Source organism: Nothoprocta perdicaria, unplaced genomic scaffold (assembly GCF_003342845.1).
Source record: "Nothoprocta perdicaria isolate Ctin4 unplaced genomic scaffold, notPer1 scaffold_5, whole genome shotgun sequence".
Lineage (NCBI taxonomy): Eukaryota > Metazoa > Chordata > Aves > Tinamiformes > Tinamidae > Nothoprocta > Nothoprocta perdicaria.
The window spans coordinates 7789291-7802536 of record NW_020455754.1 but is presented as its reverse complement, the minus strand read 5'-3'; the positions used below and the strand labels follow the sequence as shown (position 1 = coordinate 7802536).

The 13246-nt window shown below is 52.2% G+C and overlaps 1 protein-coding gene across 1 annotated transcript; it reads right to left on the bottom strand.

The window, feature by feature from the left end:
* Positions 1–7983: 7983 nt before the first annotated feature.
* On the bottom strand, positions 7984–12965 carry SPARC (secreted protein acidic and cysteine rich). Its single transcript, XM_026047427.1, has 9 exons — positions 12894–12965; positions 12635–12685; positions 12248–12332; positions 11752–11873; positions 11364–11484; positions 10632–10765; positions 10140–10288; positions 9329–9477; positions 7984–9094 (listed from the first exon to the last, which is right to left on the bottom strand). Exons 1-9 carry the CDS (start codon positions 12948–12950, stop codon positions 9066–9068), a joined length of 897 nt encoding a protein of 298 aa, XP_025903212.1. The 5' UTR covers positions 12951–12965; the 3' UTR covers positions 7984–9065.
* Positions 12966–13246: the final 281 nt, after the last annotated feature.

Sequence of the window (13246 nt, the reverse complement as noted above, 5' to 3'; positions counted from 1 at the left end):
GCCACCACTTTTGAAAAAGTAGGTTTGTTCTGAACTGTCACCGTTCCTGTCAAGAAATCAAGGCTGGAAAATTGTGGAGAGGGCGATGGTGGTGAGACTGAGGAGTGGACGGGGACCACAGATCATCTTGCAGAGGGCAAGAGGCCATCCTTGCAGTTGGTAGCTCTGTGAATTCCACAAGCTGCCCAATAGAGATGGTGATTTCTGTCATCCTTTGTAGGATGAGATCATTTGTTGGATTCCCACCAAGAAGTCAGTGTTCCCTCCCTCAAGCAGTTCAACCCTGCTGAGGGCATCTGTGTTGATTATCTCTGTAGATGAGCCTCCAAAAACGCCAAGGGGTTGATTCTTCAGAGAATCGGAGCCTGACCGCTTGTGGGTGGATGAGAACGTAAATAACAGACCCATAAATAACAGGTCAGCTAGCCCCTCCCTGTGCTGGAATGGTTCTCCTCTTCACCAGGGTCGGGAGCAATGGGAGACGCTGGAAATGAGCAAAACTGGAAATGACTAAAAGAGGTTTTTATGACTGAGAGGTTTTGAATTATTTTCTTTGCAAATGATCACCTCTTTGGTCATTATTTTACTGCTTCCTGATCAGGGTATGGCTTGATTCTAGATTCTGCAAGGGGAAAAAAGTTTTGCTCCTAGAATATTTCTGATCCATAAATATTCTACAAGAAATTCACCCAACTTCTCTTGTGAAGCAACTCAAGATCAAACTTAAAGTGCTTGGATGAAAGCACTGAGCCCGCACCTGATCCCATCCTTGGGGTACCTACATGTATATTGACTCAGGCAGGTAGCCAACAGTCTTTAATGTGTGTTCTTTGCTTTATACCCTTGCTCCTTCCCAGATTTTTAGAGAAGGATAGAGAGAGATCATGGCCAGGTAGCAGGAAGCTCCCCAAGAATTCAGAACTTCCTCCCTCACAGCATATATGGCTTAGAGGGGAAAGAGAGACTGACAAACCCATAAAAAGAGAGTCTTTTTCTAGTGCCTGTGGGTGAGTAAAGGGCTTGCCAAAGAGGTGGGAGGCAGAGCCTCCTGTTTACGTGTGGGGAAAGATTGACTTTGCTCCAGAGAGATGGGGGTAGAGCTGTTGTTCCGGGGTGGCTACTGGCCATGGCATGTCTCCGGTGATTTAGATTTGGAGATAGAGGGGTATTTGTTCTGGCTCCCAGAAACCCCAACAGAGAAAAGCAGAAAATCCCTTGCAGCATTTCCTGGGAAGCCTTGTGGGCTCCAGAGAAAGACAGGCTGGAAAATGATCAGGAGAGATACATGTCCAACTCCCCCAAGGCCCAGATGCTCCAAGAAGGTCTCCAGCCCTGTGCAGAGCACTCACTGGAACCCCTCTCCAGTGCAGCTTCTTCCTCCAGTTCTTTGCTGTGGAGATGATCAACATCGGCCTGAGCAGGGAAAGGAAACAGAAGGCAGACAGACGAGCAGGGAGGTGGAGAAAGCATGTACACAAATTGGCATTGGTTTTGGCTGGCGGCAGGATTGGAAGGGATTACTCCAGGCAGGAGCATGACATAGGCTTGGGTTAGCAAGCTAGGCTCACGTTTTCCATAGGGATGGAGGGGCCCGTGGGTTGTTGTGAGACTGGTGTAGGAGCCAGGAAGCCTTGCTGCTGTCTGGATACAGCTTTACTCTGGTGTGGCAGTACAGGGATGCTAAGGGTTGTGCCAGGGATGAACCAAGCCAAGTGAGACATGGAGCAGAACAGGGAAAGAGAAGAGAGAAGTCCTGTCAGACAACGTGGGAAACTTTGTGCCTGTATGTGTGTGCGTGCAGCCGTTCAGCGCAGCTCGGCAGGGCAGGCTCTGTTCTGTCTGAAAAGGAAAGATCTTTGCTCTCCTGTCTGGGAGGAAGAAGTAGATGTCTTAAAAAGCAGTAGCTCAAGTGACACTGGGGTTTCAGTCACTCCTTTGTAGATGCTTTGGCACCCTCATAGAAGGATCCTTTGCAACAGGGATCCAACAGGGCCCGTCAGTCCCACCTCGTTCCTTCCAGCCCTGCGCCTGCCAGGCAGAGAGGATCCTTCCCTCCCTGGCTCCTCCCCAGCTCCTCTTACAAGGCTCCCCAAGCAGGGAGCCAGGCCTCTCCCAGCTTTGGCAGCCTAAGGCTGGCCCTTCCCCAGCCATTCAGCCATTCCTCCTCTCCCGAACGGAACGTGCCCCAACACCTTTGCCTTGCACCGAATTGCGCTGGAGAGCCTGGGTTTGCCCACACATGTTAAAGTGGCGGCTGGAGGCGAAAAGAAGGGGAAGCCAGCCCCAGTTCTAATGGGGAGGGAAAGGAGCCATTAGCAGAGCTCAGAGCTTGCACCAGAGCTGCCTGTGGAAGAGGGCCTGGCTGCCAGCAGAGCTGGAGCAGCATCAGGAACTGCTCTCAGTCCAACCCAGCTCCTTTCTGGAGGAAATCCTCCTCATCCCGAACTTGGCTTTTCAAGCCAGAACCAAGCATCCTTGAGGTGAACATCCAGAGAATGAGGGCTTGATCTGTCAGGGGTTCATTGCCGTGGTGCAGCAGCCACTCAGGCTGGTGCTGGTGGGCATCTGGAGATAGAGGGTGGAGGAAGCTGGAGAAGGAAGGAGCGCAGAGGCCGTGGGAGTGATGGGCAGAGCCCAGCCGCTCTGGGGACTGCAGAGGCTCAGTGGCTCTCGGCAGCAGGCGCTTCCCCACAGGGCTTCCTTGTGTGGGCAGCAGTGAGAGTAGATGTTTGCAGGTGTGAGTGCAGAGCAGAGCACTTCCATCCATGCCAGGTTTTAGGCATAGAGACAGCCAGAGAGGAGTTTCTCCTGCGCTTCTTATTTGCTCATGGGAGGGAATATTAACTTCATGCTCCTTCTAGCCTGTCCTTTGTGTGCCAGGATCGCTGGGGGAAGTTAACTTCTACAGAAGGAGAGTGTGATATGCAGACCTTGTGTAGTGATTAACGTGCGAGGGATGTGGGCATCTGCTCCTCTGAGGAGCAGCTGAACTAGAGCGCTCCGGATTTACTCTCTGATGATTGCAGCAAGTTTCTTCCTGCCACAGGCAGTTCATCAGATGCCAGGGCTGGGCTAAGGAGGGAGGTGAAAACAAGACATATTAAGTTAAATACTCCGACATCCAGCATACACTGGATGGAAAAGGGAATTGTTCCCACAGAGTAAGGTGAAAACTCACCAAACAGACTGCATGTGGGCAGTGTCCAGAACAGGGGAAGAGCCCTTTGAAGGTGTCTAAAGGGAAAGTCTGCACTGGAGCTAATAGCTGGAGCTGCATCCAGGTGGTGGGGGATCATCTGATAGATGAGGATTTCATTAGAGACACCATGACCATGAAAAGCGACAGGAATCCTGCGGGATGCATCCCACTAGTCAAGCCCAGGCATACACTGTGTGATTGCAGGTTTAATTAGTACAGAAAAGCAGCAGGACTGGGTCAGACCAAAGGTCTGTCTTGACCTGCATCCTGCCTCTAATAGCACCCAGTAGCAGATGATTCAGGACAAGGTAACATGTCAAACCTGCAGTGATACTTGCCCCAAACGTTATCCCAGTTTTCAACTAGTGTCCAGCTCAGGCTTTTCCAAGTGGCTGCACAGACGACCACCATTGGGCTGTGGTCAGGCTTCGTCTGGGAATTTCAATCCTTTACCCGATGACAGCAAAGCCTCCAGGATCCAGGTAATAAAAGCAATCAGTAAGGAGTTTGAACAAGAAATAACAAGAGACCTATATAGTCACTTGGATCTGACTGAAGCAGGGATCAAAAGGAATATGAAATTAAGAAAAATGTAGGGAATGCACATAAAGATGTGACCCGAGGCGAGTCATTTCCCAAGAATCAGTGAAACTGATGCGCAGCACTGAGGTTCAGAAGAAGTGGGGTTAACTGGAGGAGTGGCCATGAGCTCTGTGGTGTGCCATGAAATAGAGAAGTATTGAAGCTTTCAGTGGCCATTGGAGAAGCAGGATAATCCCTTATACAATGGTCTCCCGGCCAAATACCTTGGAACCAGGGCATCTGGGAAGCAGGCCTGGCCCAGGTGCTATTAGAGCAGAGCCCCCCTTAACAGTCTGTATGAATGCTGCTCAGGTAATGCAGTGTCTTTTAGATGGTATGTCCCCTTGAGTCGGGTTGAAATTATGCAGCAGGTTCAAAAATTAAAGGAGATGTGGCTGAGACAGACAGACTGATAGCAGAACACAAAGCACATGGTCATATAAGACATTTTTTCCTTTAGATTATAAGGCTAAAATGTGTTGCTTCCTCCAGCAAAGCTGGGAGGACTAAGGCTTCCTTGGTTGGGCCTGGAAGTTCCTGGCAAAGCCCCAAGATTAGAGAGATGCTCAAGGAAGCAGAGCCATCCGTTTTCCCCGGTTTTAGACAAGGCCTAGAGATCCTGCCTGGGAATGTGGTTTGGCTGTGTTGGCTGCTCGTGCCTCATCCCTAACTCTGCACAGTGCTGAGATACCCGCTCGCTGACTGCCGCCCAGAGCATCTTCCCTTGTCCCGGCGCCGCTTCCCTCCTTTCCTTGGCCTGTCGCTCCCCCCACTGGACGGTCTCCACCATTGCCTCAACGCAACCCGCAGGGCTGACACAACCTCAGGGCAAGGGAAGTTGGCACGAAAAGGAGAGGAAGTTGACCTTGCAACCTGGAGATCCCTCTGAGGCTGGAGAGTGGTCTAAAGTGTCTGCCAGCTTTCTACCCTCCCTCTGGTCCAACGGCCCTAGGAGATAATTCATCCCCAAAATGTTTCCTCTAGGCTCTCTTGTTTTCATTGGCTTTATCTCTCTACGGTATAAAGCCTGATTTAAACCCAAAGAAGACACCAGTAGCTCCTTCTGTATACACTAACAAAATGAACTTAAAACTGATCCTTAGGAACCCTGGCTCAAAAGGCAGGACAACTGAACATGGAACATGGACAACTCATCATGGAACAGTCCCCATGGTCCCTCCTGCCCCTCTCTCAGCGCTTCCTATCCCAGCTGCAGGGGGAGGTGGCCTGTTGGGAACCATCCTAACCCAGAACCTGGCACAGCATCTTCAACAGCAGCGATGCCAGTGGATGCCAACAGGTCAGGGCAGCCAAAGTATGGCATAGGGATGGAGATCATCCGAACTTGTTCCCCAGTCAGCACCAGGGCCATCCTATGCTGGACCCAGGCAGACCACGGGAGATCCCCCATCAGCAGCAAGTCTGGGTCTGCACTTGAACTACTACTAGAGATGTCATCCACTAGGAACAGTAACTCTGTCAACTCCATGCCGGCTTATACTGGTGTGGCCTTTCTATGAAGGGTTTTAGTTAATGGGATGAATCTGGTTTAAACACCGTGCTCCACATATCCTGCAGAGTGGCTTTCAGCTAGGAGATTTCCAGAGGTACCATTAGCTAAAGCAGATGCATCTTGCAGACTGGGAGTGTTCAGATCCGAGCAGGCACAGGAGCACCGATGCAGGGATGTCCCAGTGATCCTGGCTTGTTACCTTTTGTGTGACCTACATTTTGAATGTTTAAACCACAAATCTTTATGCAACATTCATGCCACTGTTGGCTTCTTTTATAAAAATAAGCATCAGGAAAACAAACAGGAAAACACTAATCTCTTCACTAACTCTGTCAGCCTCATCTTTGCTTCGTGCAGGTTAAAAAAAAAAAAGTTCATTGAACTGCTCTGGGTAGAATTCCCTGGAGTAATTGACGGTAAAATTAACCAACTTGGTTCATTGCGAGCCCTGCAAGTGCACTGCAGCACTCAAGTTAGATTTTCTTGTGTCTGTCTGGTTTTGGACCCAAATCTTTCCATTATTTTTTTATCTTCGTTTTTTCAAGTTTGCAAACTGTGACATCAGTCAGCAGTAACCGCAGGGAGATTTTCCACTTGGAACATACAGTCAAGTTTCTTTTACTTCTGTGCGTGCACTGTAGGGCTCACTTGGGGCTGTAACAGGGAAATGGCTGTTCTGTTCCACCCTTACTGATGGTGTAGGCCTGAATGCTTAAAAAGGACAGCTTATTCCTCGAGTCCTGGTGTAACCCCGTGTACAGCATTTGCCCCAAGGCAGTGAAATTCCAGCAACTTGATTGCTCAGCCTGCAAGGATTTAAGGGTTAAGAGAAGCCCAGCTGTAATTTAATGATGCAATTTAGGGAGATTGCTTTGATGCTCTGTTAAAGCCAGGACAGCTGTGCTTTTAATAATACTGAGCAGGCTCTTTTGAGCTCTGTGAGGACTTAAATATCATCCCCTCCTCCAGGACAGGCTCTGGAGCAGACCCCCTTGCTTGCTGGGGCAGCACTAACCCCTTCTCCTGGTGGAGCCTTTGCGGAGCTTGCTGTAATTTCAAGCCGCTTCTTGCACGAGATGGAGGAGGGTTTGGAAGCCTTTGCTTGCAGGGCGCAAGCGAAGCCGCCCGGCTCCATCCCGCCGGCTGCTGGAGGCTGGAGCGCATGGCTGACAGGAATGCGGCCGCTCCTGGCGGAGGAGCCCAGGCGGCCTTTCTGGCGGAGAGGGAGCGGCTGGAAAGCAGGTTTGTGCAGAGCGGCCCATGCGCTCCCATCCCAGCCTGTCGTCTTGTGCTCCCTCCTGCCCAAACCTCTCCTGGCAGCGGTGAGCCAGGCTCCTGCGGGAGGCACGAACTGGACAGCCCGTTGTAGCTGGCTGGGTCTGTGGGTCTGAGTGGGGTCTTTCCCCATTGGGAGCAGTGGGATGGCAGTGCCCGCTGGCTGTGCCAGGCCTGGCAGATTGCAAAGGCAGCCTCTGAGGTGGAAGAGGCGTTTGCTCTGTCTCCATGGAGAAGCTCCTCTCTGGAGAGCCCGGGCTGGGCTTGCAGACAGGGTCACTGCTGTCTCCACCTGGCAGATGACCTGCCCTGGCCCCTCTGGGATTCAGCTTTCCCATTGGGATGTGACCACCTCGGTAAAGCACCTGGTTTGTGGGATGCATCCTGCCATGCCAGATGAGGAGCTGCTGGGGGGCCACGAGGTCCTCTGTGCCTTAGAAATAGTTCACAGGGCTGGGCCAAGGCCACTGTAGGCTCTGGACATGGGATGTGATGGTTGACCATAGGAAATGCCTCAGCCTACCTCAGGCAGGACCGACCATCCATCAATCCATCCGGCCTATGTCTACCTTGACCACACACACAGATGCTTGTCTGTAACTACATTCATGTTGTTAAGAGCAAGGTAGCAAGTAAATATCTGCAAGGAGGTATGGGAGAGGTGGCTATTTATTTCTAGCAGAACCTCTGACTTAGTTTCCCCAATATTATCTACATTGTTAAGTCTGTAAAGTCTTAAAGTCCAACCTAAGCTGTTCAGCAATGCCCTTACTTATCATCTTTTAATGTCCTCTACAGCTGCTCTGCTAAGAAAGCTGCTTCTCTGATAGTGCCACCAGGCAAGAGAGCCCAGTAGAACCACACAGCTCCTGGAACCCTGCACGACAGTGCTGGTCTGAGGTATCAGGTAATCCAGAGACCTTAACCTGTCGCCTTTCTGCACACCAGGGCTCAGGTTTGGGTGTAAAGCACCTCACTGAACTCAGCTTCCTTCTTGACTTGCATTTTTCTTACTAAAGCCCCTGTGGCAGTGATGGGATTGAATGCATTGAGTGTCTCCGTAGGGGTGGATAATCCTGATGAAGACTGTCTGTGGTGACTGTGGGGTCATAGATAGGCCAGATATTAGAGTCCAGTGCAGGAGCATCGTCTCTGTGGGGCTCATTTGTGATTCCTCTCCATTGGGATGGGAAGAAACACAGGAACACTGGAAGCTTGTTTACTGTCAGTATTTCAAATCAGTATTCTTTTTTTTTTTTTTTTATTACAGAGACTCATCAGGTTGCTCACATTGTGGCACGAATTTAATAATATAAGGCACAGGGAACATTCAGAGGTTAAAAACAAACAAAAATAAAGTTCTCAGCCTGCGAGACACAACCATCCCTTCACTCCTGTCTGGGCCTTCTCTACAAAGAGAAATCCAAATACCCTCTCCCTTCCCTCCCTCTCATCCCTTAAACCCCCAAATCCACAATGGAAAAAATATTACAGAGTGTGTATTGGAAGCATGCCTCTTTCTGAGCAGAAATGTCCCTTCCAAACCTAACACAGCTTCCCTGGGAGAACGGGCTGGAATTGAAGAACGACTAATGGAGAAGTGGAAGTGCTCAAAGGCAACGTGATTTCAGGAAGCCAAGAGTGTTGGCTACAGCAGAATTGCAATAGCAAGGCCAGCCGTGAACACCCTGGGGGAATGTGTGCCAACACCGAATCTCCCTTTGCAGCACAGAAAACACAACAGCAGTACAGTCATGGAGTAATGGTAAAGCACATAGCATGTTCAAACCTTTATTCTTAGAGGAGATTTTACAGGATGGCATGTGTTTCATTTTAGTTGTCTGAATTTTGGTGCGTTCTCCTGCTCACTTGTTTGGTTAGACTTTTTTCTTGTGCCCAATGATTGTTAAATTCAAGCCCTGGGAACTTTTTTTTGAAAAAGGTAACCCCAAATCCTGCCACTCTGGCTCTCTACCTGTCTCACCCCCTCTCCATCCTCGCTACCACACGCTGAAATCCAGCTCTCCACAATGTCACCAGCAGCCATTCTGCTCCAAAAGCCCAATCTTCCAACATCCTCGGGGCCTGCCTTGCCTTGCTTGCGGTCCGTACCTCGGGGTGGCAAATCAGCTGCGATGTCTTTGCGCATACTCTGAAGTATCTGAAGAATGTGCTGTTAGTAAGAATTTAGCAGAAGTCTATCCAAGAGTGGATATGGAGACAGGGTGGGTATAGGAACAGGGTCAGTCAATTGTAAAGTCATCGGAGAGAGAGGGCCGATACGTGGAAATAGCCGCGTGAGTAATCTAGTGGTAATAGATTAGGCTATTAAGGAAGACTGTTATTTCTCTTAGCACCGTTACTATATATGTTTAGATCTATATTAGCACCTTGTTCCCAGGGAAAAACAAAACGAAACAGAAGAGGTTTAAAAACCATAGGAAGTGGGGAGGTTAAAACAAGACAAAGTTGGCAGCAGAGAGGGGAGCTGGAGCTTTAGATCACGAGATCCTTGTCTATGTCTTCTGTGGAAGGAAGAGAGAAATGAGGTTAGGAGCTGGACTTGGCCAGGGAGACAGACACGAGTGCAAGATTTCCCTCTGCTAGCGTCCCATGGCCCCATCAATCCTCCCATTCTCCTCTGCTCCTCCCTCCCAGGAATGGCTGTAACGCATCATTTCGGCCCAGTTGGGAGCTTCGGGGTGTTTTGGGGTGTCTCATCCACCTCTGTGCCCTCCCAGGGGCTGGCAGGTACTTACGCTCCTTGATGCCGAAGCAGCTGGCCCACTCCTCCAGGGCGATGTACTTGTCGTTGTCCAGGTCGCAGGCCTCGAAGAAGCGGGTGGTGCAGTGCTCCATGGGGATGAGGGGAGCACGCAGAGGGGCCAGCTCGGTGTGGGACAGGTACCTGCCGCAGCAACCAGCACCGTCACTGCATGCTCCATGGCCACCTCCCCACAGGAGGAGATGCTCTGCTGGCTGCAGCCCCGCGCGGGGGATGCCTAAGCCCTCCCTGCTTCCTCGCAATGTGAGTGTCCTCCCAGTGTGCCTCACTGGATGCAGTGAAGGTTGGGGATTAGTGTCTCCTTTTGCATCTGTCCCTGCAAATAGCATCAGAGCCAGCAGCTGAAGGTCCTCATTGCTGCCCCAGCCAGTGTGTGGTCACTCAGGCAACCACCCCCACCACATGGCTAAGCCAACACCTGCTATTTCAGCTGCCAGAGTTATCCCGGTGCCTTTGGAGTAAGATATTTTAGGGAGCTATCATTGGATATATAAATTTGAGAAGTGCGGAACTCATCCCAGGGATGATGAGAGCAGCTGGGGCTGGGATTATCCCTTCTTGCTGCAGAAGAGCTTTTCACTGAAGTCAAAACTGCTTCCACCCCAGGCAGGTTCACCCTGGCCCCAGCCAGCTGTGTGCAGGTGTTGTCCCTCAAGAAGGCTTTGCCTGCACCTCTGCCATCAGCCACCTCTGTCTTATCTCTGGCCTGCCTTAACTCCTGCCATGACTGAATCATCTTTATCTTCATGCAGGAAAGGGTCCCCTCCTGCTCCGCAACCACTCACCCATCAATGGGGTGCTGATCCAGCTGGCCAAACTGCCAGTGCACGGGGAAGATGTACATGTTGTAGTTCTTCTCAAAGTCACGGGCCAGCAGCTCCACAGTGTGGTCCCCAGCTTCCAGGCGCTTCTCGTTCTCATGGATCTTCTTCACCTGTCATAGGAGATGTCAAGAAGATCTTGTCAGCCAGGGTTAGGTGGGGAGCCCAGGAGCAGCTTTATGTGAAGTTTTCAGGGGTAACAACTTGGAGGGATGTGAGGGAGAGCTCTCTGGGAGGATGAAGGGAGCCTGTAGGAATGGGGCTGGTTGAGTGGGTGCGATTCATGACATTGCACTCTTTGCAGGAGTTTCACAAGTGCATGTGGACATGTGTTCACCAGGGGAATTGGATTATGCGCTCTTGTGAGGTCCCTTCCAACCTCAACCATTCCGTGATTCTTTGTGCTGGAGTCTGTTGGGGTGAGTTTCCAGGATCCTTCCCACCTCAGCCCCTCACCTTGAGCTTCTGCTTCTCAGTCAGAAGGTTGTTGTCCTCATCACGCTCATACAGGGTGATCAGCACGTTCTTGAGCCAGTCCCGCATGCGCAGGGGGAACTCGGTCAGCTCTGTGTCCAGGCAGGCAGGGATGACTGAAGCCAGCACATGGCAGTCAGCACAGCACCCAGATGCACAGGCCCAGCACCCTCCCACCGCAGCCTTCAACCTGCCTGAACTTTCACTGTCTTTCTTGAGCTACTTCTTTCTCACTCCCAGCTTAAATCCTCTCTGTTCTCAAAAAAGAAGATAAAAGTGATTGGAAATGGGTTTCTTTTTCAGCTGACTTGGAACATTATCAAGGACAACGGTTGCAAGCTGGGTGCTCAAATGCAAGATAAGAAGAGATTTCTGTGGCTCATATGAAACTTGCTGGCCTCCTTCTCTGATGCAGAGTCCCTGACACTGGATGGATGCCCGGTGGGGACAGTTGGGGCACAGCCAGCCCTGGGACCGTACTTCACCCTTCTCCAAAACCTGTTCCCTGGGAACAAGTGATGCCCATGGCCTTTCTGTGACTTTGGGTCTGCGTGTCAGTTGTGTTTGTGAGCCTTCCTGAGGACTCAGTTGCATGTTCGGGCATGGGGCAGCCCAGAAAACCTAGATGAGGCCTATCCTATTCCTCAAGGTCCAGGCTCTGAAAGAGGATGAGCTCAGGTTAGTCCCCTTGTCTAAGGGAATGCCCGCACTTACATTTGCAAGGCCCAATGTAGTCCAGGTGCAGTTTGTGCCCCTTCTTGGTTCCCTCCAAGGTGCACTTGGTGGCAAAGAAATGGCAGGAGGAGTCGTAGGTCTTATTGTCAGTACCACAGACCTGTGGTATGGATGGGATGGGAGAAGACAGCATGAGAGGGAGCAAAACCAGCCCTGCTTGAGGGTCAGCAGGGAGAGCTTCCAGACAGGATGGCTAGCTCAGTCCATGAGGGTCACCAAGCAGACAACAGCTCTTTGGGCATCTGGCAGAAGCCAGACAGGGACCTGCCACCCTGACCCCATCATGTCCCCTGCCCTGTCTGGAGGCGGCAGTGCCTTGTGCGGGGGTCCCTGCCCGCTCCCGTCCATCGCGCGCCTCTCCCCTCACCTTCTCGAACATGCCGGCGCTGGCCGGGCAGCTGGAGGGGTCCTGGCACACGCACATGGGCGAGTTGTTGTCGTCCACCTCGCACACCTTGCCGTGCTTGCAGTGGTGGTTCTGGCAGGGGTCTGGGAGAGGACAGGGAGTGCAGTCAGAGCCAGCCCTGTCCTCACCTCCTTCACCTTGGAGACTACCCCAAGCACCTCTCCCAGCTCTGGGAAGATGGGAAGGCTTCTGAAGCCCCTCAGCAGCCCCTGGGCTATTCCTGCTGTCCTTTCCATAGCCACACAATGTGGTGGCTCTGTCTAGTGCAGGAAGAGGTCATGCACCTTCCTGTATTTTAAACACGCTTCTAGTTCAGCATCGTCCTTGTGCTGCAGCCCTCCTTGAGGGAGTCCCTCAGCGCCTGGGGTGGCTTAAGGCCCCTGCGGGAGTCGGGGACGGTGCCTCTGCCCCTCAGGGAGGCCAAAGCAGAGGCTGCAGCAAGAGGGAAGCGACTCACTCTCCGCGACGATCTCCTCCACGTCCTCTGTGGGTTCCTCGAACTCGCCCACCTCCACCTGGACGGGGTTGGCCCCCACGGGCTCCTGCGGGAGAAGGCAAAGAGAGTGTGGGGCAGCGCTCAGCCCCACGGGCCAGGCAGCCCGGGGCCTCCCCCGGCACCTCCGAGCTGCCTTGGGAGAGGCGGCGGGAAGCAGGGGAGCCCCAGCAGACACCAGTGCTTGGAGGAGGATACCCACAAAATGCTGCTGTTTGTGCCCCCGTGCTTATTTAGCCCCCTTGTGCGCAGGGCGGCCCCACGGCCCAGCTAGGGTCGCAGGGACTGTCCTGGAGGGCTGTGGGGAGACCCGCCGTGGCCCAACTCACGGCACGAGGCAGAGCCGCCTACCTCTGTGGTGGGATCCTCGATGACCTCTGTCTCATCCGGCAGGGCCTCCTGCTGCAGGGAAGAGGCCTGTGAGGAGCGGCTGGCGGCGAGGCCGGCCGTGCACCGGCGAGGCGGGCGGCAGGACACCGGGCCCCACCACCTGCCATTCCAACCGCGCTCGGCTCTGCAAACGCTCTCCCGTGAGGGCTCCCGGTTCTACCCGTTGCAAAAGAAAATTCCCACCAGAAATGGGAATTTTCCCATTGCCTCCCGCACTTACCGGTGCCGCCAGGGCTTTGCCTGCCAGGCAGAGCAGGAAGAAAATCCAGGCCCTCATTTTTCAGCAAAACCTGAGTGAAAGAGAGCAAAAGGAGAGATGAGGGACAAGGTCTTTGGACTGCCGTATGCTGTCCCACTCCCAGCGGAGCTCACAGCTGGTGATGAGACGTAGAAAAGGGCCTTTTTCTCATTTCCTGCTTAGGCTGTTCGATGTTACAGCCGCACATGCTGACTTTCCTAACCAAAACTTTAAGCCAAACATTGTTTTCAGCAGGAATTCATTTGTTTTTGCAAAATGGGAATGTGGTGGCTTAGATTCTTGGATACACCTTAATGGAAACCCTGCAGTCTAAA

Bases quoted from the DNA above. Each gene is read 5' to 3' on its own strand.
- SPARC (XM_026047427.1), bottom strand. From the start codon at position 12,950: ATGAGGGCCTGGATTTTCTTCCTGCTCTGCCTGGCAGGCAAAGCCCTG. The intron at 11,485-11,751 runs GTGAGGGGAGAG...TCCATACCACAG, and splicing joins GCGCCGGCATGTTCGAGAAG to GTCTGTGGTACTGACAATAA. The intron at 10,766-11,363 runs GTAAGTGCGGGC...TGCTGGCTTCAG, and splicing joins CTACATTGGGCCTTGCAAAT to TCATCCCTGCCTGCCTGGAC.